At 38.4% G+C, this 27500-nt stretch overlaps 1 protein-coding gene across 3 annotated transcripts in view; it reads right to left on the reverse strand.

The window, feature by feature from the left end:
* Positions 1-27500, reverse strand: part of smyd3 (SET and MYND domain containing 3) — a 98123-nt gene that overhangs the window by 7541 nt on the left and 63082 nt on the right. Inside the window, exons 6-13 of one of the 3 annotated variants that reach the window (XR_006402794.1) lie at positions 22775-22842; positions 21987-22061; positions 15633-15735; positions 14897-15007; positions 12215-12302; positions 11558-11732; positions 1435-1543; positions 831-1029 (exon numbers count right to left, since the gene is read on the reverse strand). Coding sequence is in view for 2 of the 3 variants with exons in the window: in XM_044346288.1 (XP_044202223.1) it covers positions 913-1029; positions 1435-1543; positions 11558-11732; positions 12215-12302; positions 14897-15007; positions 15633-15735; positions 21987-22061; positions 22775-22842 (846 nt within the window). In the remaining variant the exon portion in view is untranslated. Of the gene's footprint in view, positions 1-589; positions 1030-1434; positions 1544-11557; positions 11733-12214; positions 12303-14896; positions 15008-15632; positions 15736-21986; positions 22062-22774; positions 22843-27500 lie in introns of those variants that run through there. The other 2 variants (XM_044346288.1, XM_044346301.1) reach the window with 2 other exon arrangements.

A 27500-nucleotide genomic window follows, 5' to 3' on the forward strand; every position in this document is an offset into this window, starting at 1 on the left:
GAAAATGAAATGATCCAGGAAGTCCAGTTTGAGTGACAAAGCCAGCAAATGCTGCAGTTTATAATACTCAAAGACAAGGTTTTACAATGGAAAAGTTATTAGAGCGGCAACTGTTTTATTTTTGGTGGCGACAATCACAAGATTTATGTTACAAATGTGTGCTTGCATGTATATGACTGGCAAACACAGCGAGTTGCAGGATGAATTGCAGCAAAAGTTGAGCCAGATTCAATGTTTTTGCTGGATGACCCTGCATCTTTAGATTTTTTTTTGACTAGCTTCATTTAAATGAATGAGAGAATTTTGTTTGTGCATAAGAATTCACTTATAAAACATTTGAAAGGTCTTGAAGCTTGAAAATATTTTTCTTAAATGTTGCAAATCATTCAATCAATCATTATTCACATCCATGTTTACTAACTTGCAGTCCTCTTCTTCAGTGATTTGCTGTATATTGGTGCTTTACCACCACCTGTAGATCAGTAGTGTGAAACAGCAGCATCACCTGCGTGTACGTGCATCCTCATGTGTGTGCATGAGACAAACCAAACAGGGACCCACTCAGTAAAAAACTGCTCCATAACACTACTAGAGGTCAAAAACTCTACACTGTACCTTTAAGTAATGTCATTAGCATTTTACAAAATGAAAAACTGTGAAAAACTGAAAAATTTCATCAAACAATTCCATACTGATATGTGAGAAAATGACAAAACCGATCAGTTAAAATGTACAGTAGATAAAATGTATTTCTCTCCAATGTTTGTTTGTATTACAAACTCTACAAACTTGACTTTACATTTACTCACTTGTAAATCTGATGAATATACCTACAGCAGAAAGTCAGAAAGTCAAATCAGTCCATTGAGTTATATAAAAAAGGTCCAGCTGCAGCTCTTTTGTTTCTGTGTTTTAGTGTCTGCTGGATGATTGTTGATCCATCTCAGCGCGACATTCCTCCATCTTCATCAATAGTTCAGCAGTCAAGGAGTGATCATTACCATGAGTGAGCTTCATAATTTCATAGGCCTGGGAATGGAGAAAGAAACAAATACTTGAAGACTGTATTAGATGTTGTTCCTGCTGTTGCTGTCAAATGAAAATATCTTTGTAGAGCAGCACACAACATACACATATGGTACTGTATTCTTGTTGAAAGAAACTAAGATGAAGCAGCAAAAAATCTAGTAGAAATTATTTTAATGTAACTTTCATTTTCACTTCTATATACAGTGAGTGGATTAGATAATATGGTAAAACCTGTGTGATTAGCTAAATACTTTTATTATTTGTTTTTGAGGGCTTGTTGCCACCATGTCTCAGACCTCAGCAACTAACATGGAGAGCAAAAAGTTATAACTGATGGAAATGATGGAAATGTATCAAAATAAGACCATTGCTGTACAAAGTAGATCAACTTTTCATCCCACACACCTGTCTGAATGTGTCAAAAGCATCCTTGATGCGTTCCAGGTAATGCTGCAGCTTTCCAACTCTCATCAGCTGGACTCCATGGACTGGATGGGGATCAGGGTAGTATTGTCTTTAGAGGGAAGAGACAAAGAAACAGGGTTTTGGGGAAGATCATGTAATTAAACTTTGCAATTTTAAGTTGGGCTGCCATGAACAATTATTCTGATTTTGGGTTAATATGCCATTTTTTGATGTAAAAAAGGTAAAAAAAAAATAGTGACAAATGTCCATCACAGTTCCTGGAACCAGAGAATGGTTGGAATTTTTGTTTGAAAAATGACTTAAATGAATAATCAATTATCAAAATGGTTGCTGATTATTTTTTGTTAACTTATTAATTGATTAATTAACTGGTCTTTTCAGCTCTAGTTTTAATTTTTACACAATTCTCTATCGATCTATTAATTCAAATCCCCTGTCAGCTCATAATCCTGCAGTGCTCCCCTCAAGATAGATACCCCTAGGACACAAACATAAGCCCTCTGCAAGTTCACAAAAAGCATGTAGACTGGTTGTGAAAACTCCTTGATCCAGAGTTACACGACCAGGAGAGAATCTGCATTACAGATTCCTGAATCCTGAATATGAGATTCAACAATCGTCCTGAATCTCCTTTCTAACACCTTGGCAGAATCTCTCCCAGGGAAGCTGAGCAGTGTGAGACTCAAATAATTAGATCACACATTTGAAATCATTAAGGATGGGAACCACCACAGACACTGTCCCCTGAACTCCACACTACATTAAATGACAAGATGACATTTTGAAATAAAACTGGATTGGCAGTTATTCTGCTGAGCTGTAAGGAAACAATCTGACTGAATGATTTGAAATCATGCAGACTATACTAGAGTTACATTTGACCTCATGCAAGAACCACTTGTACAAACAGATCTGTCCTTAAGTGGTACGTAGGAGTGATCAATTTTCTCATTCTTATGTAACTATCGTACAAAATTTATAAGTGGTCCAGACCTGTTGAACAAGTCATTAACAGACAGTCTGCCTTCCTCCACAGGGCAAAGAAACTAATTTGACCAGAATCATAATGCTTTCATCTGAATTAATTTGAATTTTGTTAAAATATGATACGGAAATGAAGTGAAATAAAATATATAACTAGAAAAACAAGCAAAGTTTAGACAGTCTGGTGAATCTGACTTGGAACACTTGTATGAGAAAGGCTCACAGAAAAGATTTAGGATAACAATACAAAAATGTTCTTGCATGAGACCCAATGTCTTGCATATATTTCTTGGTATATTTGAACAGCTTCCATGCTGCCATAAAAAGCTAGTTAAAGCAAGTAATGTATTATATGATAAAGACTGATCAAGTTCACTTGTAAATAGAAGTGCACACTGGAAGTGGTGACACTGATACAGTTAACCATCCACTTTGGCCTGTCAGTTTGATGTTTGTCACTCTAATGCCTGAAGCAAACCACTGACATTGAGGACACAGACTTCAGACAACAAGTCATCTGTTTGAAATGGACCACAAGGACAAATACAATTTGCATACAAACACATACAAAGACACATACACACGAAATGCTTAATGTACATCAGTGGCGGCTGGTGACTCAAAAAACTGGGGAGGATAGGAGGAAAACCAACATGAAATTTTACAACAAACTGTATCAAACTATATCATTGTCCCACCTGATGAAATCCGAGGGGTGGGGGGCAATTTTATATGCCAATAAAACAATTTGCTTGAGTGGTGAAAAGGCTGCTTCTTTAAAGACATTTAGCATATACATATTGTCTCTAAACAAAGAAGAGCTCATTTTAGCCATGGAGTGGATCAAATGTGTCATTTTACCAACAAAGTGAGGTTCAAATTTATAGTATTATTCTTTGTGACAACAAATTTATGTTCTCATCAAAAACAGACAACATATCACATGATTTACACATGTTTCCTATATATTTTCTTAGTATACAGAAATATATAAAGTAGCACACAGCTTATAATGTGATACAGGTTCATATCAGTGCTGAATACAAGAAAGATTGAACACTAAAAACATTCACAGACCTAAAAGTGTTGGTTCACATCAGAAAGTATTAATGCATGTATAAAATACATGACTTACACACTCTGATCTATGTGCACGACATACAAAATATAGTCTACAAAGCTGACATGTTAACACTAGGGGTGTTAACATGAACACAAAACTCATGATTCGGATCGTATCACGGATTTGAGTCACGGATCAGATAATTATTAGGATCAGCGAAAAAAAAGGGGGGTGACAAATAAAACTTTATTTTCCATTTATTCTGTAACATACTTACAGCAAGTAACAGCAAGGAACTATGGCCCATGGTCTTAAATGAAAACAACATTTAAGATGTCCAATGTTTAAATAAAATAAAATATATAAAATATCCAATGCTCAGTTATTGCAATATGAGGCATGAAACCTTCCTCTTTTAAACAGTGAATGAAACAGCTTCTGTCCACATCATCAAAACTTGATGATAACAAACATTCACCGCTAACATCAGTTAGCAGCTAGATGCTAATAAGCTGCTCAGCTGCAGCACATTAACAGCAGGTAAACATAACTCAAATGTCACATCGGACCCGTTAGATGCTGGTTTGATCGTTGCTCTTCAAAATCCCTGTTAACGTTAGCGACATGCTGTCTGTCCATGACTTGTTCTTACAGCAGTTTGTTTACTTTGTCTTAAATGAGACATTAAATTTTGCAGTTAATCTGCAGTTCATATGCCCGCCGAACCGTGGGGGGCGATCCGTATGGATCACGGATCAACTATGATCAGTTACACCACTAGTTAACACTTGTTATTCTAGTTACTTTAAGCTTATTACTCAATATACGGCTCAGCTTAAAAACGAACTAAAGAAACTAAACTAAACTAAAAGCAGCCAGACCTCCTGCACTCATTCACTAATCACACAACATCAACAGGTGACTGAACAACCACTCAATTAAAAACAATGAATGAGTGAGTCCAGACAGCTCACTGTAACTTCAACAAGCAAACTAACGTTACCCACAACACATTATTTGATCTCTGCTGCATTCTTGTTAAGGAGATAAATTCACACAACAGCCACACAGAGACATTTAACCATCAGAGATGAAATTAGCAACCAAAGAGACAGAGAGAGAGAAGCTGTATCTGACTCACGTTATCTGACATCTTCTTCTTTCTATCATGGAGATGAAGTGTTCATGTCATAACGTCCATTTGTGACTGTTGGCCATCTTGTTTGTTAGTTAACAGAACTTAATGGCTGCTGGTTAACCAGTATGATATCATTAGCAACAATGACAAACAAGCTAACTCTCCTGGTTGTTTCTCCGGTTGTTTCTCTCTCCAGCCTCCCCGGCAGCGACCTGCTGCTGCTGCGCTGCCCAGTCCAGATAATTTCTCCCATTAGCTTAACAACAGTCCTTAACAGTCCTTCCATGGATGTATAAAGAGTCCTTCAGGCTGTTACAACAAGCCAGCTGTTGCATTGGCTAACGCAAGGAGCTATCTACTGCTGCTACTCTGCCTTACAGTGGAGAGAATTAAAGATGAAATCTGGAAACTATCATTGGACCAACTCAATGTCAATATTGCATTCTGGTTGTTGATTGCTAAGGGAGGACAGCCTCCCTTGGAACGTCATTTTCCGTGTCATGGCCAATCACAGATTAGCATGAAAAAAAATGAAATACATTGAGTCCAATGTAGGAGATTCTGCCCTGCGGAACACAGCAGGCACCCGTCCTCCTCTGTCCCCCACTCCCCCTCCACCAATTGCCCCCCCACCACTTCACACACTGCTCTTTCTCCTCCCGCCCTGCAGGTGTCGCTGTTGAAGCATTTTAAACAGAATTTCAGTAATGGATTTTTTCCAAAGAAGAGAGAAAAAATACTTTATAAATAATACTGAGATTTGTAATGGTTTATTTCAACCAAATATTCTTTGTTATATTTTGATCTCCCTTTTGCCTCTCAAAAAATAGAGGAGAATCAACCTCCTCTGCCTCTATGGACCAGCCTCCACTGATGTACATACTCATGCTCCATGCATTCACACAAATGCATTCAGACAAACATATATATGGTGTCCATGTGTATTTATGCATCAAAATACTGCAAATGTACACATATGCATATACATATGTGCACTATTAGCACTCAGTGTCTCTCTTTTCCTACAAGCTAATCTTCCTAAGACAGAAGCAGACACAGACAGAGTAAGCGTCGCTTCTTTTGATGCCATGGCTTTGATTAGTGATGGGTGTATCCATGGTGACAGAGCCAGAGTTGATCAGCCTGATCAATCATTTTGACATTAAGAGACTCCTACCACCCCTCCTACAGCACACGCGTGCACGCGCACACACACACACACACACACACACACACGCGCGCAGACACAACACAGGCAAATATATTCTGTTATTGAATTAGTCTAAAACGGAAATAATTCTGTGATAAATGAATTTGTGGTGCTTGTGCATTTATGAATTAATGCTTAATGACCTTATTAAATACATACATCCCACATAATGTATCTGTGTACACACATGCTTTAAAGAGGCAGTTCACACACACACGCGCACGCACACAAAGAACTGGGACAATCCTAGTCCTATGATGATAAATACACACCCGGGAGTTTTAGGAAGCAGCTTTGTTGTTGGTAAACACTGCAGTTCTCAAAACGCCCATTTACCCGACTCTACTTGTCGTTTATTCTCTTTTCCTCTCCACCTGTCTCCTCTAATCTTTTCCTTTTTCATATCTTCTTTGCTCTGCTCCTACCTGTTTATATTTGTGCTTTTTGCGCCACTGGCTGCAGGGATTAAAGTCGGTGATGTCGGTCGGCTGGTTCCTTCTCCTCCATTCATTCCTCCCATCCACTCTACAACTCATAAGTCCTCCCTTCTATTTCCCACTCTCTCCTCCAACCTTCTCCTGTCTTGATTATACATACTAAATGATATTTTTAATTTCATATAACCACTGTAAAGCTGCATTAAAAGGCTCACCGACCAAGCAAATTGAGATATCAACTCTTTTCCATTTCCACTCTTGCATGGCATTAAATTGTCTCGTCTAGATCATTCTCTCTTGCTCTTACACACACACACACACACACTCACACATACACAAAGAGCTGTAAACACAGACATGTGAATCTCACATGTGCACCAGCGTTTATGAGCATTCAAACACACCAATATGAGGTCAATTTGAACCCATTTCACCCTACGATATATAACTTGCTGTAATTGCCGGATTTCACTTCTCTCCAGAGTAAACAGACCAGAATCAATACGCTCCCAATTCAATCAAATGTAAATAGAAACTGCACTGCATTTGCTATTAACAGAGTATTAATCTTAATCATTTCTTCATGGACTGAAACATCACAACTTTTACTCAGGCTGAAAGTTTTTTCACACTTTGATTTAAAAGGAAAAACTGTTTTTCTAAACCTTTTGAAATCAAAGTTAATTAACTTGTAGTGGCCACAGCCAGTGCAATTTAAAACTCAACTGCTTCTTTGATAATTTACACTCGCAATGCTAATAGCCCAGTGGTTCATACCTTCAAGCCAAACTAAACTACTAACTGACAAACCAACCAATTAAAGAGGTGGTCCCTGATCCTGTTAAAATTGAATCATTAAATAGGAAGTTCAAACACTAAACCAACAACATTAGTCCTCCATGAATAATAACAAGTTACAATATTGATTTAATTACCAAGCCAGTGATTCAAGCAGCCATGACATGCAAATACACATGCACATCAAGACCAAATTCCAATTATATTTCCTCTTTGCATATATAGAACCACACAGCAATTAAAATAATTTCATTAACTTGCTGTCTCCTGAATTCCCCGCTCCTTTTTTTTCCACGGGAGAGTAAATTGAAGAGAAATACATTCTTATCGTATGCAGCTAGTTAGAAAGCCATAGCTCTCGGCTATGAGTAAGAGAGGGGGCAAGAGGGAGAAATTAATAGTTGTGGAAAAGTGTAGCATTTTCAGGCAAATGCAGTGGAACTAATGAGGCTCTTGTTTGGAACAAAAGATCCACGGCCTGCTGTTTGTGGGAGGAAAGCATGGATTATTTTACTAAGTAGAAAACAGAGGAAGGAGAACGCAAACATAGAGGAAAGATTAGCCGTATTCACCTAAACTGTATTTTGTTTTCTGTCTTCTGAGCTGTGAGCAGGTCCACCAAAAAATGATGTTCCCTTCTCGAATTTTCTATTCTAATGATTCAATAGTAAAACAAATCTATTATTTCAAAAGAGAAAATGCAAAAATTTGAGAAAAGTGTGTAAATATGGTTCTTTTCTTTCCTAATTTTCACTCCTAATTTGCTGATAATCTTAGGGGGGTCGCAGAACTTCTAATCTACACTGAAATACTTAATACAATGTGAAATTGTAGATATTAAAATCCAAACATAAGCAGATAAAACTCCACTGACTACAGCTGACACCTCTGTGGCATCCAGACACAAAATTTCACAAACTAAGAAAAATCTGCCCTTATATTATTTGTCAGTTTGTGGTTCACCAAGCATTACAGGTGTTATTTCATGACATGTTGGTGATTATTATTTTACATACTTTCTTTCCCTCAACTCGTCTTCTTCAATTTTGGCCATTGATTTGCCAGAAATACTTTTGTCTTCGCCAGAGAAAACAGTGCTGTAATGGTTTCAAAAAACTTCAAAAATTTCATCAGCTACCACCGAAAGATTCACAAAGACTGACAACGTGGGTGCACTTCACTGGTGTACCGAGGCCATTGTTGACGCCGAAATCTTATGCAACAGATTTTCCCTATAAAACAGTTTTTTTACTGCACCACATTGCATCTAGAGAGAAAAGTCCTTGTTGTTTTATTCTGAGAGACAAACAAAAATACTGTTTATCAATAATGCTGTACATTACTCTCTACTGTTGCTACCCTGGAAATTTCAATGGGATGTCACATATTCATGTTTGGACAGCTGCCTCCAAAAATATGAAGAAAAAAACAACACTGAACAACAAAACACATCTAGAAATGTAGGATATATATATTAAAATAGCTGTTGGAATGTTTCAGGGTGGAGATTTACTTAATGTGTGCAAGCAGTCACTTGTTGATACAGCTTTGTGTGCATATTTTCATGAATAAATGAATGCACAAGCCTTCATGTATTCATGTATTCGTATGTGTGTGTGTGTGTGTGTGTGTGTGTGTGTGTGTGAGCATGTCTGTGGCAGTGAAATATTTTCCGCGTGGAGACATTCAATAAGCCTGGCATGTACAGCCAGCAGCAGGTGTGCATTATACGAACACAGGCACAGGGCAAAACCCCTCCCTATACATCCCAAACTGAACAGAGAAACTGAAAAAAGACCTGCAGAGAGAGTAAAAGAAGAAAGGAATACAGAATGAGGGAAGGACAGGAGAAAGGGAGAGATAGAGAACTCCTGCAGCTATCTTTCTTCCCTGCCATCTGAAGAGCCCAGAGGAAGATAGGAGATGAATATTGAAGATCCTCCTCCCACTCTTAACTCTGCCTCTCTCTCGCTCTCCCTCTCACTTGTTTCTCCTGAATGCTTTTCTCTTTAATTCGCTTTCTTTCATTGGTGCCTTCCCTCCTTCTCAAGCTGATGCTCTGTGTCTGTGCTCTGGTCCTCTTTTGGTCAATTTTCTGCAGTTTTCATTTTACTTCCTTCACTTGTATCTTCCCTCCTTCTCTCCTCTTGTCTTTATCAGGTTATTGACCACAATTCACCCCACACTCCCCTTCCCTTCTCTATTTCTTCATCCATCTCCCGCTTACTTGCACTCTCTCACTTCCATCTAAAGCTAACCCCACTAAAATCCCCACAATCATCCCTCACTGTGGGCTTTGCCTCCATTTTCTTGAAGCCCATTTTTCTCTGTTTCTTTCAACTGACACCAATCTCTCCATCCCTTTCTTCTAATCACCATTTTTCTTTTTCTGCTGCTCTGTGTCTGGTTATTTATTGATAAGCTGTATTACGGTTTCTTTCTTGTGGATATGTTGTTCTCTGTGTGTGTGTGTGTGTGTGTGTGTGTGTATGAGCCCAGTTATGCCACTGGAGCTCTGCCCTTCACACAAGATCAATTAGTCTCACACACACAAAAGTCAGTGGGGAATAATGTTGAGTTTGAGTGATGGAAAGTGAAACGCACTGCAGGAGGAGGTAAGGGCGTGTGAGGATTAGAGATATTAAACTAGAAGAAAAGTAGAGTTTTGATGCAATTCATTGTAATCTGATATGTAGACTTCAGGACTTTAGATTTATTTATAAATCTACTATCTGTATTTGATTCACTAATCTTAAAACTTCTGTTAGAAGTGCATTTGTTGAGAAATTTTGTCTGTTTATTACAGGTGCTTTTGTGTTCTCCCTTTCTTCTCTTTGTCTGTTCACACATTTTTTTCTTCTTCTATGTCTGACTCTCTCTGATGGCCCTGCAAATTCTTCCTTTCCTCTTGTCTCATTTTATATATCTGCTCACTTCACTTTCACCTTCTTGTTTGATTTCTCCTCTCCATTGTTCCTTTCTTGTCAACCTATAGTCTAATATTCTACTTTTAAATACAAAATAATTTAGTTGCCACCTCATTCAGGCAAAATAAACAAAGGTATTTGGCTAGAAGATTTGCACATATTTAGGTAGCAAGTTGGCTACAGAATAAAGCACCATTTAAACATTATGTTTTCCACATTACTCAATGGATTTAAGTTTCTCAATTTTGATGTTTTAGTCAGATCCATTTTTTTTTTTGTTGATGGTTGTCATTCATGTTAGTAAGTGACATGTCTCCGGCTCCGGTTTGAACACCGTTGAGGTCCTAAAACTGCCATGCATGCCCAGATTTAACTGAAATGTGAGTTGCTTGCGTGCAAGAATAACAACAATAACATAATTTGTGCAACAGTCAAATCATAAACATGGATGACATGGTTGTGATAGCATACATGTCCGTAATTATTTGTTGTGGAGTTCAGCAGACAATACAGATAACAAGGATGAGGATGAGAACGAGAAGGAAACATGTTTATGGTCCACCTACCCAGGAGTCTCTACTTATTTGCCTGATTAGACCTCTTCTGGGGACTGTGTAGGCTTCTACAGCCTGTACTTGACTGACATCTATATGACCCGCTGTTTAGTTTTGTTTCACCCATTAAAGGTTACGCCTTTACCATTCTTATTGGCTCATGAAGTTGAAGCATGAAACATGAAGCATGGTGACCTCACATAATTACAACATGCTTCGCCCACTTTGAACCTGTGCACATGCTTAATTAGCCAGAACAAGTGAAAACACCGGTGTGAGTGTGCAGCACCTTTAGCAAACCAACCCTGAGCCTTATTAGGAGCTTTATTGCTCCTGGGCAGGAATAATAGAGGGAAATCCTTGTCTCCTTTATCAGGCCAAAGAGTCAGATCTAGTGCATTGAGAAATCTCATCAGTGTTGAGCCTTTCGACACTCAATCTCAAAAACAAAAAAGCATCCGTTTTAAGTCATCTTGAGATTACTGTGATATACCCAAGTTACTCGAATCTCCACACATAATCTGTCTGAGACTCTCCCTCATTTTCAATGTTATAAATGGGGGAGAGTTTTCAGTGTTTCAGTGTTGCCTGGTGCAAAATACTGTCTTGAGGACTTGTGATGAAGGCATCAGGATTGGGTAGCAACCCAAATCTTTGAAGTATTAACTTTGAAGTAATAATTTGCGTTGGTAAAGAATTATTTGAGTCTGGCTCAACTAAAAGGAGTTGCACATCAAATGCACTTTGGATGAGTTACTCTTGTCCGTTTCTTCACATTGCTTTTCATACTGAATTCAAGGAGGAGAGTCACTAAATCCCAGTGCATATCCATGTTTAAAGGCGGAGGAAGTTTTTCCCCTTTAATCTTAGCACATAAAAGTCATCAATCAGTGAAACTTACATGTTTGTAGTTTTCCCCATATGACAATGTCCTCCCTAAGCCACACACACCTAGACACACACACACACACATACACACACACAAACACACCTGTATGCTGGAAGTGTCTTCTCCCCGTATCCCACAGCTTCCTCCCAGTGTCCCAGCTGAATGGAGGCATCTACAGCCATGTCTGTCATCCTGAGCTTGTACAGATTTTCTTCAGGCATGTCACCACCAACAGTTGATAACAGATGTCTACAACTCTCTAATAGTGCTTGCCAATCTGGAAGTTCATTTAAGGAAGAGCAACATTTATATTGGATGCCCAAAAAAATGTAAAAATTAAAGCTGCACACTTGTATCTCTTGAGGGAAATTATTATTACTAAATTATCTATGAAGAGAACTTTGTATTTATTTGTTAGTATCATTTTGTTTAAAGGCTCATCTATTTATTTATCATATTGGCTTGATATATATATACTTTATCAGTTAATAAACCACCCAAACACACTACATTCAATATGGCAGCAACACCCTCAGTTCTCATTATTTCAGTGCAGTCAGCAAGGTTAAATGCCATCCATCAAGACCTGATTACACTCAAAGTCATCAGTGTTTAACATTTCTATCAGTTACAACACCATAACAGTGAACTGTGGGAAGTGGAGAAGCCTTGACCGATTTACAAGGAATCATGATCCTACGATGGGTGCTGAATGCTTAGTGTCCACTGGCTGTAGTGGATTTTGGAGGTAAAGGATACCCGACTCTGCTCTCAGTCCTTCCAGTTTGGGTAAAGCCTCCTTCAACAGGAGGCATGTTGCTTCTTCACCTGACAGCATGAGTCTGTCCTGGAAAACAGAGGAGAATGCATTCATGTCCCAAACAAACACACTCATGTATATGGCCTATATACACTGGCATACATAGCACCATTCTGAGGCGTGGATGAAGGGAACTTTAAAAGCGCATAGGACATAGCAAATTTATGAAAATTCTACTGTGAATACCCAAGTGTTAAAAGTTCCTGCCTTCTCTTTGTATGTCTAATCCCAGCTGACTGATAGCTGAGGGCAACCATCAATATTAAAGCACTAACTTTCTGCTGCGTGTGTGAGAGCATGCCTTTGTGTGACAGTTTTACAAAGTATTGCTGTGTAGGTGTTGCTTAAGCAGTGATTTAAAACATTTCCCATCATGCATTGTGTTTGAAGTGTCCTTAATTGCAACCTTGTCTGGCTAGAAAGGAGAGGGTACTAAAAAAAGAGTTAAAGGGAAAGAAACAGATGATCAAGAAAGAGACAAAGAAAGAAGGGAGGGGGAAACATGGCAATGGTTGGTCTATGGGTAATAAAATGGTAAAACAGGCTTTCATGGTATATATACACACAGTAGTACACAAACAGAGTACAAAAATGCAAACAAAAATCATCATGGCAATAAGAGGAGTTAATAAACATGACTAAACACCTACAGCCATGCTAGTAGCTCTGTGAGGCTGTACTTAGGCACAGTTAAATGCCAACATCAGCATGCTAACATGCTCATAGTTACAATGGTAACATGCCACTACAAAGAAGAGGTGAGTTTGTGAGAAATTACTCTAGCAGGCAATTGGTTGTAAACCAAAGTATTGGGCAAACTGAAAATTTGACCTGATGATGCTCCTAGAGCAAAAGTCAGAGGATCATCAAAGTCATTTGAATTAATCTACAAAGTACCTTGAATATCTGTAGCGAATTTCACAGCAATCATCTGATAATTGTCAAGATATTTCACTCTGAAGCACCAATGTTGACCAGCCAGTGGCACTAGAGGAAAGTCGGGGATCACCAAAGTCATAACTAAGTAATTACCATTAAAACCATGTGTTTTGTTGTCATATGCATCTTAACACATGCAAAGACACACATCTATATGCTGAAAGAAAAAAAGCAAACAAAAAACAACAGCACAGAAATGCCATCCCCCAGGTTTGATGTCAACAGTCATCTGTCACCATGACAACTTTGGGTCACAACCCAGCAGCCTGCCGTCATCATCAGAAGATTAAAGAGAGAGAGGGAAAAATGCGTTTGTTGCATGCAGAACAAAGGTGGATTGAATAAAATGAATGCCATTGTCCCAGAGAATCAACTGTGCGCTCACTCTTACCTTATCTCAAACACACACAGAGGCACACAAAAGATATTTTTAAGTGTGGTTGTGGTTGAGTGAGACTAAAGTGTCTTATATACAGCATACGGAGAACAAAGGTAGAAAAGAAGCAGATAGGTTAAGAGAAGCAAAAGAGAGAGAGAAATGAAAACATACGGATTGAGACAGAGACAGACACCGGAACACAAGGATGGAGTGGATTAAGATGGATGGAAAAGAAAACTGCCGGTGAAAGACAAGATAATTTTTCTCATTTTTCAGTAGGTGGTCAGAGAGGGAGACGAGGGCAACGAGCGAGAGAGAGAGAAAGAGAGAGAGCGAGAAAGGTATGGAGAGGTGGAGCGTGACAGAGTGACAGAGGAAGGCGGCAGGAGATAAGACAATAAGACAGAATGTGAGAGTGAAGGAGGAAAAGGAGGAGAGGACAGGAAAGGGTATGATGTAAAATGTTCTGCACCGATACACTGTCCAAACAGCATGGCAGAAGTGTGTGTGTGAGTGTATGCATGTGTGTGTTTGAACTCCTGGTCTTGCTAGAAACACAAGTTTTACACCTTTGGAGGGAAATTGTGGTTAGGTTTAGGTTAGGGAATGAGAATTGTGAGAATGGCCTTAATGTGAAGGCAACAATAGCTAAGTTTACATGCACACCCATGATCAAATCATAATGTCTTTAATGCAGTAATATATGAGAATGAGTAAGATATGTGAAGTACTCCCCAACCTGGATCCATTATTGAAGGACATTTTAGCCATTTAAACCACTCTAGAGGAATTTCTATTGGAGTTTTTCATGTTGCAATATACCTGCGTGCAATCTAACTACTTGACTGCACATGCCACAGATGTTTCTCTGTTGGTACTCCTCAGTGTCACTTTCACCATTTCATCACTTAAAAAAGACTCTCAACAAAGTTCCTGTCTGTGCTGTAAGTGGTGCTAACAGATATTTTTCAAATGTTGCATCCATTTCTGCAAAAAATACTTTGTACTGTAACTGTACATGCTCTGCAACAAAGTCACAACTGTTAACCACAGCAGCATAAAGAGAACAAAAAGATCCGGTATGATGTTCTATACTTAAAGGAAACTCAGATATTGTAATATAATTTGGGGTGTCATCAGAAAATGACTGGACTGCGGTCAATAGCAACATCTGTATCATTATGGTCATGTAAACTCAGCCAGAGACAGTTGTGTGTTTGTGAATGAATGACAGTTGTGTAGATGGTCAAAACCCTGAAATTTCAGCGGTGACTGTGGTAGGGTAATTTGTTGTGTGTCTTACTGTGTCTTGAGAGTCACATCGCTGGCAGTGGCAGGTGAAATGGTACTGGTCCTTCAGCTGTCTCTGTCGATCCTCAGTCAATGACAACGTCTCTATGTAACTTATAGTTAGCTGGACACAGAGACAACAGTTTGGTTTAAGATGTCTTTTTGTACATTTATTTATTTATTGTTGATTTAGCCTTTGTGTTATATTACAGATTTTAGTGAAATGCATTTAATTTGGAAATTAAATTCTGTAAATTCAGTGCAGAAGATACTGTAACGGTACAGTGTGAGTGTATTTGCTGTATGTGTGTGTCTTAGTCCAGATGGCATGGATGCATCTCATTACACAGTCAGGAGGGATAGTGAAGTATGGAAAATGAAAGAAGACACTGCCAAGTTAGGAGTTGTCATTATGCTTGTGTTGCAGTGATCTGATGAATTCTTTAATCAAGTTGATCGTAGTTCCATTACCATGTCTTATTACTTGTGCAATAAAATTCACAGGAAATTATATTAGTGATGATACATCCATAGTAGACATACACTAGTTCTTAGTTTCAGATTATTTATGATTTGAAACTGCCTCAGGCGTTGGCTTCTCCATCAATAAACGTTCAATAAATATTCTTCATTAAAGGACATGGACATAAAAGCGGAGGCAACGTCACAGTCGATAAAATAAAAACAGTCATTCTCCATGTTGTTAATGTTGTGAAGGCGCAGTGTTTTTTTTTTTAATCTGCTCATACCTCCTCTTCAGGGTTGATATCCCGAACAGCTCTGAGCCGTAGTTTTGTTCCTTCAAACACCATCACACAGTTTGGCCTACAGTCATGGTTTAGCAGAGATAAACTGGAAGAGAGCAAATAAGATGATGAGGGACAAGAGGGAGAGATGGCACCAGAGGGTGGGAGGAGGAATGAGTGAAGGCAAATTGAAACAGAGGAGAAGAAACAGAGTAGTGGAGGGGGGAAGAGAAGATGAATGAAGCAAAAACAAAAGGGTAAAGAGAGAAAAGAAACAGACAGCAGGACGGAGAGAAAGGGGGAAATGAGGAGAAAACAAAGGAAAATGAATGTATCTGTGATTAAATGTCTAACTTTCAAACCCTTCCTGGCAAATCTGATGTGTGTGTGTGTGTGTGTGTGTGTGTGTGTGTGTGTGTGTTTCTAAACCATGCAGACTGGCAGCTCTTTCTCTTTAAAAACACAGTGTTAATCCTTAATCATAGTACATCTGCAGCACACTAAATAAGCGGAACAGAGACAGAGAGCGCTTGATAACACATGATAATACAATGAGAACCGCATCCTGCTGAGTCACAGATGCATGTCCAACAGTTTTGGGACCCATTGAGACCCAGGTTGACTGAAATGATTATTTGTGCCAACATATTTATGGAAGAGAAAACACATGTTAAGTGACATATCTCCCTCAAGATTTCCATCGATCTATCAGATAGTTTAGTGTGACGGCTGTGGGATATTGAGTGTCTTTTACCCCTGTATCCAAGGTGCTGTTAAGGGGTTAAATATCATCTGGCAACGTGACTCATAACTTGAATCCTGCACAAGACTAAGAGCTCAAAGGAAGCAAACACATACAAATACAGATAATTCCCTGCACAGTGTGACAAAATGAGCACTCTGCCTCTGCCATAACAAATGTCACTATTCATTTCTCTCAGTCTGTCAATCTCACATAAACACACACACACACACACACACACACACACACACACACACATCAAGAAAAGATGGGTACTCCACTTCTGTCACAACAAAGGCTTTTGACTCATTTTCCAAATTTGTAACTCAAGCTGTCCTCTTACTCAGCCACAAGCACACTTTTTTCTGACAACAGTGCCGGCATCAATCATCACCACTGATCCAAAAACTATAAACTATGTCTTCAGACAATATTATTGTGACGTATACAGTAACAACAAGGAAAAAACTCAGCAGAAATAGAACATTTTCTAGATGGCATCATATTATCCTCACTAACAAAAGACCAGACCAGCAGATATTTTAGATGCTCCATTAACATCCACAGAATCTGAAAAGGCACTAAAAACAATGTCAAACAGTAAAGTCACTGGACTAGATGGATTCCCCACTGAGTTTTATTAACACTTTTGGCAAACACTATCATCACTATTCACCAGAATGGCAGACAAGATAACCCCCCCACCCCCCCAAAAAACAAAAACAAATCCATCCCCTATGATATAACCACAGCACCTATCTCAGTTCTGCTTAAAACAAATAAGGAACCAGCTCACTGCATGAGTTACAGGCCCATTTCCTTATTAAACACTGATATCAAAATCACCAGCAAAGTACTAGCAACCTGAATGAGATCAGTTATCTCATCCCTAATTCACTCAGATCAAACAGGATTTATTAAAGGCAGACATTCATCAAATGATACACACTGTCTTTTCAACCTGAAGGGCAGCAATCATAACAAACTAATCTCACAAAACTTTACACTCCACAGAAGCACCAGACAAGGATGTCCACTCTTACCTTCACTATTTGCACTCTTTATCAAAACATTTGCAGCATATGTTACGCCAAAACAATAATATCACAGGCATCCGCACCAATAAGATAATACATAATATCAGACTATATGCAGACGATGTACTCCTATTCCTACAAAATCCAAATAAATCAATCAAAGAACTTACCAAAATCATCAATACATACTTCAACATCTCTGATTGTACAATAAACTGGAATAACCCATCATCCTACCAATACATGGAGATAGCTCTCATGCTTCATAACAAATCCCCCACCTACCACTTACTACTGACAACATCACATATTTAGGTATAAAATTCTCCCCCAAGCTGTCAGAGTTGTTACACCTTAGCTTCACCCCACTAATAAAAACAATACAAGACAACTTAAATCGATGGATGACATTGCCACTATCCATTATAGGACGTATTGCCACAATAAAGATGATGGTATTACCAAGAATCAGTTACTTCACAATGATCCCAACCAAACCCACAGCAAAATGGTTCAACACACTAGACACACTAATAACAACATTTTATTGGAAAAACAAAAAACCCAGAATAAAATTAACCATATTACAATCAGAACATCAAGGAGGCCTAGAAGCACCAAATGTCCAACACTACTACTTAACAAATCAATTGCAATACCTTATAATATGGATCTACGCAACCCATCACCACGATCTATGGCTTGATATAGAACAAACCAAATGCCAAGACATAGCAATTACAGACCTACCCTTCCTCAGTGACACAACCAAACACCACAACTGCTCCAAAAACACTGCAATTGCCACAACTTTGACAGCTTGGTATAAAGTCAATAAAATAAAATTAAAAAAAAACACTTCAATGTCACCTACTGCACAAACACCCATTCAGACTTCACTGCAAATTAGTCACCTTTTTGACCATAACACCTCATTAACATTCCAACAGCTAATTGACATATATGGCATTGAGAAACAACAATACTTACAATACATCCAATTAAAACATTCAATCAAGGCAAAAACGGATATCTCTAGCACACACCTGGAACAACTACCACTATAGGAAAGCATCAATAAAATTGTATTTGCATCTTCCACTGACTCTACCAATGCACCTCATATTCCAATAAATGACCACACTGATAACCACTTTTGGAATAAAATCTGTAATAACATCTTCAGCATGTCTAGACATTCTAACGTAAGGCTAATATAATACAAGATCATTCACATTCACATATGCACTCATTGTACACTCAACACAACTGACGACTACCTCCATGCACTCTGGCTCTGTCCACTGTTACAACATTTTTGGGAAGTAACCACCACACTATCCCTGTTCCTCGGCTGTAGCATTCCATTATCCTATTCCAAATCCACGCTTGCAATCTGGATATACTCATCACATGTTCAACACAAATCATAATATTCCTATTTGTAGTCCCAAGTATCGTATCATCGAGAAAACAATAGAACTAAACTGGAAGAGTAGGAAAAAAAAATCAACATTTCACAATGGTTGGATCTCCTAACACCACAGATATCAATGGAACAACAATCAGCTTTACAAAAAAGAACAACTTGAACAATTAAATAAAATATATTCAACAACAATCGGACCTATTCTGCTGTCGGTGAGCTAATGCCACAACACAAGAAAAGAAAAAAAAAAAAGTATGTGTATGTGGGAATGTGTGTGTATGTTTGAACAGAAAGAATTAATAATACTAAACCAAACCCATCCTACAAAACTTGACTGAAATGCATCCAAACCCAAACAGATCACGCCCTCCACTTATTTATTTTGTTTCTTTGAATTATTTCTCTGTTTTGTTTTGTTTACTGCCTGCTGTTACCTTTCTCTGTCCTTGTAGACCAATATCATCTCTTGTTATCTTTGTGTTTGTTAGGATGTCAATATTGTCTATATATGCATGCATTAATTGGTGAATTAAAAAAAAACAGTGTCAGCATCAAGACACTGATGCCAAACATAATTTTTTTTACTTCACATTGAGTGCATGAGAGATTTAATATTTTATATTATATAACTAACAGTAAAATCTTTGTATGATGTGTTTTCCACTGAGATTGTAGGGGCAGGATGCACTGTAACACAAGGAGGAAGTGGAAACTAATAAGATATCTGTGAGGGAGATTTAATGGGAGAGAGGCAGGTCTGTTCAGATTTTGGTTTTACTGACTAAATATACACCTACCTAAAGAGTAGTAGTGCACTGAATTCATACATATTTTAATGAATGATGTCCTTGACTGACAGTCCTGTAAACATACACTGAGTGGCCAGTTCATTAGAGAAACTAAATATTAGAAACAACTCTAAATGAACTAACCACAAACCACAGCCTCCATATAGTTGATTCAACACCTTTTTAAAACAGTTTGAACAAAAACTGAGCATCATAACCTTCATCAGGGCAGGATTTATTGAAGGCTGTTGTATCATTAAGCAACTGAGCGTATTAACCTTATAAGTGTTTCATTATGTTTAGCCTACACCTAATAAAGAATAAAAGCATGTAACTCATCAGCAACGAAATAGTGCCAGTTTACAAAGGTGGTTTTCATATATTGTGAAGTCCTCATGTGCATCTTTCCAGTGCTGAGGTTGTGAGTGTATGTGTTGATATTGTGATTTAAAAAACAAAAACAAAACTATTTTACCTCCCTGACCAATAAAAAGACATTTAATGTCACTGCACATATGGCTGGGAAAAAAATACTCAAGAGGTTTGTCTCTATTTATGACCCCCTCCATTACAGCTCCTCTCATTTATCATATTCATAGAGCAAAACAATGGCTGCAAGAGATAAAGACTGTGCGTGTGTGTGTGTGTGTGTGTGTGTGTGTGTGTGTGTGTGAGCCTTTGTAAAACCATCCGTCACCCCCTGGCTTTGTTCTGCGGTGGAGAAGTTGCAGGTTGAATATCGACTACAAATCAAGCCCGGCAAACGAAGCTTTTATCTGATGGAGAGTGGCTCATTAGCATACTAATTAGATTAATTAACTAAACCACATCTCGCATCAACAATATCTCTGCTCGCACTGACTGAAACCAACTGTTGCTGAGCTAAGAGAGTGAAATATCACATGGGTGTGAGAGTAAAGACAATGCAAAACTTTTAATTAAAAGTTAAATACATTCTTCCCTTTCTTACTGTCATCTATCTTTATTTCTAAGTAAGATTCTCTGTGTGTCTCACGCTTGTTTCGTCTCTTAAAAAGGCATCCAAATGAAAACTGAATGCTTTGCAAAGCTTTTATGTGAACTTGAATAACAAGTTGAATGGGGATCACCTGTGTGCAGTCAAGTTGTGACCAGTGACTTAAATACATCTGATACAGAAAGAGTTGTTTCCGTTGATCAGTTGATTACAATCATGTCTTCTGTGATTCAATGATGTAAAACAAGAAAACATGAAAACATTCTAAAGGGGTTAAAGCATTTTATAGCTGCTAGATAAAGGTGTTTTTAAAGCAGAATAACACTTAATTTGAGCAATTTAATGTTATTTCTATGGTCTGGGACAACAATTGAGACCAAATCCCTATAATTTTCCAAAATTATTCTTAAAAGTACTCTTTCAAACTCATCATTTTGACAGCTTCACAGGTTTGATTGTTATTTTCCTAGTTAAAGAAAAGCACAAACATTTTCATGTTTAATAAAAAATAATAGTAGAAACAGGCTGCTATGTGTCAAAGCCAATAGACCTTTTTCACAAAAGACATTTTGACATGTCAAAGAGGAAAAACACAGGTGCAAATAAAAAAATGAATGATGGTTGAATTCCATTTACAGTAGCTGCTTCAGTTTCAGGTTCCTAGTATTGTGCCTGCTGGCTCACTGTCACCCTGTCATGACTTACTGGGACACTTTAATAGAACAGAGCCATTAATGGTATTAGTAACACCTGTGCTTTTCCTACAATGACAAGTCAATATATCTGCTGTGAAAAAGGCCTGTACTGCTTTCAGTTTATGCCAAAGACTTTTTAAACAAATGACAAGACCTCAGAGTTTCACAGCACCAACATGTGACAGTCTCCTATGGAACTGAGACTAATGAAACTCTTTTAGTTGAAAGAGACAAACACTCTTGCTGCCGAACACCTTTGAGTTGTGTACAATGCAAATACATCTCCAGGGTCTTTGTATCATATTGTTAGCTCATCTGTTCTTCCTGTTTTCATTTCACTGCATCTCTGAGAGGATTTGGTTGTGGCTACAGATGGGTTTAACCTCCTCTGAGGTGATATGAAGTTCATAGTTGCGGCGGATTACAACAAGTGAACAAAGGTCTGTTATCAAACCAGCTGTGAATCGTTTTGCTCCTGATAAAGAGCTCCAAGGACGGGATTTAATATCCCTCATACTTTCAATGAGCTAATCAGCAGAGGCCAAGAGAAAACGATAGAGGGAGGGATGAGCTTACCGGAGACAGAGAGGAGAATGAGAAAGTCAGAAAAATAGAAAAACAGTTTTTGACACACAGCAGAGAGAGGCAAATGAATAAAGAGTGATGGGGTGAACAGAGGTGTAGCCTCACCAGTGTAATCCCTCTTTCTTCAGCAAACCCGTGGTTGCTAGGCAACCCAAAATATGAATAGGCAGGGGCACCATCCTGCGAACAGGCCCATCATTTATGGATGAGTTACAACACAAATCACACACACACACACTGACACAGACGCACATGGTTTGGCTAAGCTTTGGTAAAGCCACTGTGACCATCTGACATCTCAACACCGGCCAGATAAACTGGCTGGGATACCTGCTGTGTGCGTGTGTGTGTGAGTGTGTAGCAACACTAACAACATGTGCAACGACAGGCCAAATCCCACCCTGTTCAACCAGGACTCAATACAGGGATTACAGTACATAGCCCCTTACTGTGTGTGTGTGTGTTTCAATCTCGCTTGCCAGACCACAATCACATATCAGTTGGAGTCAAACCTCATATTCCACCATGTGCTCTCCATTTTCTCTTACCCCCGTCTTCCCCAAACAGCGTTATAATATTCTGTCAACATTCATTTTCAAGTTTTCCCTTCACAATAAAAAAATCACTTCCTCTCTTCCTTCCTTGTACTTCAAAGAACTGTCAGGAAAAAAGCGAGGGGAGCTGCGAGGGCTTTGAACGTGAGCGGGCAAGGGATGGGTGGGGTTGGTTGGGTTGTGGTGATCTGTCAGGTAACTACATTTAAATTTTGTGGCATTTTTATTGTATAAGTGAGAGATAGAGGTGCCATCTAAAAAACATTATAAGCTAAATTGAAAGTAATAAATCTTTTTGGATATGTATGCTGTGTGTGAATGTGTGTGTGTGTGTGTTACCTAGGATACAGCCCAACTCCGATCTCTTGCAGCTCTCCGTCACTGATGGTGAAACAGTTAGATGTCACCTAAAGGAGAGAAAGAGGGTGAAAAGTTGAGATGAGGGAGAAATTATTTGCTGAATTGCTTCAGGGAACCAACAGTACCTTTCATCACATGTTCTGAACATTTTTACATATCTTTGGCACCTGCAAAGCCCCGCTGGCACATCGAAGAAACATGACATGTTTTGAGATGAAGGCGCTTTTGAGCGTGTAAAACTATCATCTTCTTATTTTTGAGACAGGAAAATTCTTTCTTTCAAAGATAATAAAGATTTTTGAAAAAGAAAAGGCCTGAGCATGTTTTTTAAAAAAAATATCTTTCAATGATACAACATTTAATTTTTAATAGCACAAGTGAAATATTTCCTCAAGGTCCTGTGAGATGAGTGAGTAAATGTTTAAAGACAGTATTCATCAACAGCTATACAGAAGAAAGAAATACACCCAGTAATATCTTTGGAACAGAGCTGGTATGAAACCAATTTACCACCCTCAATATGACAGATATATGAGATGAATGGGAGTGCCTCCTTGCTACAACTCTAGTGCATTTTAAAGGATGTGAGGAAGAATTTGCAGCCAAATATTTCCTGAGCACCATTTTAAACATAGCGCTGTAGATTGTAATGCTTATTGCTGTTTAGATGAGGTAAAGGCATAAACTTCATTTCAAATTCTATAAGAAACTACATGATTTGTTTTCTATTACACAGTATAAAGTGAAGACTGCTATGTTTTAGAGCAGTTACACTGTAAATGACAAATAATGTTAAGAATGAAGATTTGTGTATGAAGTAGCAACACTAAGAAGCCTTCAGGGTTTGTTTGGTTATTTAGCAATGCTGGCTGCGTGGCTCGAGGGATGGCAATGTTGCCAGAACAGAACAGAAATTCATGATCACCAAAACATCTAAATTCTAATGACTTTAGTGATCCGCTCGTCTTTCATCTAGCAAGTCAAAGTCTTCATTTGTCTAACACTTTGGTCGACTTGTAAAACTAAAGAAATTCCTATCAGCCTCGGCTGTGCTTTATATTTAGTGCCAATTAGCAAATGTTAGCATTCCATCATGCTAACCTAAGATGGTAAACATGGTAAACATTATAGCTGCTACACATCGGCATGTCATTGTGAGCATGTTAGCATGCCGATGTTACCATCACAGAGCTGCTAGGATCTTAATCTTATATTTTTGGCCTCTACAATTCAGTGATTACTTCCCAGAAATAAAAGTTTCCGTTCCAGCCACAAATATCTTTACACCTGCATTAACTGATTTTTTGCACACTTGGGGGCAGCAGAAACAAGTTGTGAACACAAGACTGACATATAACTTTTAAGTAGATGTAGCAAACTTTTTAGCATTAGCATTTTAGCATTTAGCATTTACACTTCCAGCAGTTACAGAACAACATCACCATTCATTTGGAGTTGTGTCTTTCTTTTTTTTTTCTCTGAAAACAGCTGCTTGCTGCTGCTGAAAATGACGCCATGAGAGGGGTGAGAATGAACCAAAACAATAAAGTTGCAGCTGGACAGCTAAACAATGAGCTGAAACTTGCTATAAAGCTCCATAAAGCCAAGCTGCAGAGTCTGGTGATAATTCTCAGTAGGTTCATCACTATGAGCAACGCCCTTCACATTACACATTGTTATTTAATACATTGTTACTATAAAACATGTTTATTATAACTGCTTTAAGCAAGCAAACAAATGAAGTATTGAAAAACACGAATGTATCCAAATCTTTACACTCTGTTTGAAACATATGCAAGCAAATCCAACCTAACACTTGTTTATAAATCACATCACAAAATCTCACAAACTCTCCAGTCTTATCCTCAGAGAGCACACACTGGATTGAGCCAAATAATCTTCTTTCCAACATCTACAAGGCACAACTAGAACTATACTCACACAGTTATCATAAATCTACATAAACACTGTACGAGCTGTAACACTTGTGTGTATAAACCTACCACAATGCATCAAGGGTGGTCTGCATGATTTAAAGGACACATTTCAGAAATGAATTAATGAAAGAGCCAAAGCTTTTAGAGAAAAGAGGAGAGATTTCAAACGAGAGGGTGAGACTTGGTTTGCCTCTTTCAACTAACAGAAATAGCACAGAGATGGTTTGAATAAGGAAATGCCTGATGAAGTTGTTTAAGAGAGTGAGACAGAGAGATGATAAAAGGGAAAACAGCAATAAACACACTAAAACATAAAAAAAAGTTATCAAAGAAGTTACAGATATCTGACTGTCTTCAATCTGTCAATTACAGAGCTAGTGATGGTAAACAAGCGTGTTTGTGCGTGTGCTGGTGGTCGCGATGTGTTTGTGTGCGTGATGGGTTGCTGGTTTTTTTCTGTCCCATGCAGAACGTAGATAAATAATTGTAACTTTAGGAACATTAGTATTCAGACTGTCAGATAAAATTGTAGGGAGAAGCATGCAGACAGGGAGGGGCGGGGGAATAAGATTTATAGTGAACCACAGACAGATGTTCCCCATCCCACTGATATTCACACCAGAACCAGGACTCATCAAAATGAATCTGCAGTTGTAATGAACACCATTAGAGTCGGGCCTCATGGGAAATGAGGTTTTTTATGCAACTTAAACACCACAAAGCCAACAGGAGTGAAAGTGATTACACCAGAAAACACTAACACACACACACAAACATAAAAATACACAAAATCTTTGCCAAAATCTCCCACTTTAACACAAACACACACAAATCTTCCTTCGTCATCTCACACATACACTTACACTTCATTGTTATTCAGTCGCTTTCACAGACATCCATCACCTGTGCCATAAAACATGCATTAAAGTGGGGGGAGACAGATACATCATATACTAATACAGCAATATGTTATATACGAATTACAATACATCACAATAGAATAACAGTTAAGTGTTTTCATGTGATGTTTATGAAGTAGGTGTCACCACTAGAGGAAACACACAGATGGTTAGAAATTTGGCCAAAATGTTTTTTTTTACTGAGAGTAATACAATAAATTGAACAATTTGTTGATCCACAGAAAATTAATCTGCAACTATGTTGGTCATCAATAGATCGTTTCAGGCATTTTTCAAGCAAAAAAACGGTTTTCAGTTTCTAAAATGTGAGGATGTGCTGCTTTTCTTCATCATACTGCATATAATAAACTGAATATCTTTGGGATTTGGACTGTTGGTCAGAAATTAAGATTGGCATTTTTTTTCAAATTTTTTGTGACATTTCATGAAAAAAACATAATTATTCAAGAAAATAATCTGTAAATTAATCAATAAGGAAAATAATAATTAGTTGCAGCCCTAGAATTAATATATGGTAAATGCTTTGATATGCAATGCTTTTTATATATTAACACTGTATGTATGGTGTTTTGTTGTATGTGTGTTGCACGCCCCCAACACACACATACCCCCTTCATGCAGGAGATAACTAAACGTGCAGTGGACACATTGATATGAGCCTGCAGTCACAGGTTAATCTGTGTATAACCACTTAAACACTTGAGTGTGGAACTGCAATTCCAACACATAAGTGCTAAATCACAGAAATACACACAATCAGGTAGCAAATAAAGTGAAGAGGAGGGTCAAGAAACCTTGCTGGACCACAAGCATCAACCTTTTCAGATCAACTGGCATTCAGAGAGAGTGCACAAGTGGCTGAGTGAGCGAGAGCAAAGAGTACTACGACTTAAACTTAAATTAATTTAAATTTCCTTTGCCCACGTCGTACACTGGTCTCCTTTATAAAGCTTTGAGTCTCCCACAGTTTTCACCTTATTAGGAAAAGGCAGCATGGGTTAGTGGCAGCAGGGATAAAGGGACGGTCATGCAGAGAAAACAGAAAGGATGGTTCTGAGAGGAGGGAGGGGGGTGATGAAGTGAAGTGAAAATTTAAACAAACAGGGCACTCAGCTGGGCATAGATCTCTCTCTGTCACACACACACACACACACACACACACACACACACACACACACACACACACGCACACACACACACACAAATACACATACACTAACTCTCTCTCAGGGGATGAGAATCACTCTAGCAGAACATCCACATCTGCAGAGCCGGCTGGTAAACGCCTTTGGCATCCCTCACACTCACATACTCACACACATACATATATAAGGAGGCCTCCCTGCTTTACACAAATGGTACACAAAATAGTTCCTATAGTTATATGTATAGAATAGTTTCTATCTGACTCCCACACCTTCATCTGACCCCCTTCATCTCTCCTTGTCTGGATCAAAGTAAAGTAACAGTAACAATCCTTCTACAGAGGCAGCAGCTCTCATCACTGTACTGTACAACATGATCTGTTGCAGCTGTTGTCACCAGATAGAAGAATTCACCTCATAAATTATCAATAGACACTTTGAACTGCTCCTTAATCTCAACACTGTTGCTCTGTTTGTTGACAACTGATGCCAAATTAAGTTAAACTACAGCAAACGCAGGCTCAGTCTGATTCCATCTACTACACCCTCATTCTATCCTGCAGGGTTCACCATGTTGAGAGCTATCCCAAATGAGTTATATACAATTCTTCAACACTACATGTGCACCTTTGCTGATTTACAACACTCCACTAGCCCTAAACAGAAACATCGCTGCAGGACAATGCTCAAATATTATTTTCAA

This window comes from Thunnus albacares, chromosome 1, assembly GCF_914725855.1.
Source record: "Thunnus albacares chromosome 1, fThuAlb1.1, whole genome shotgun sequence".
Classification (NCBI taxonomy): Eukaryota; Metazoa; Chordata; class Actinopteri; order Scombriformes; family Scombridae; genus Thunnus; species Thunnus albacares.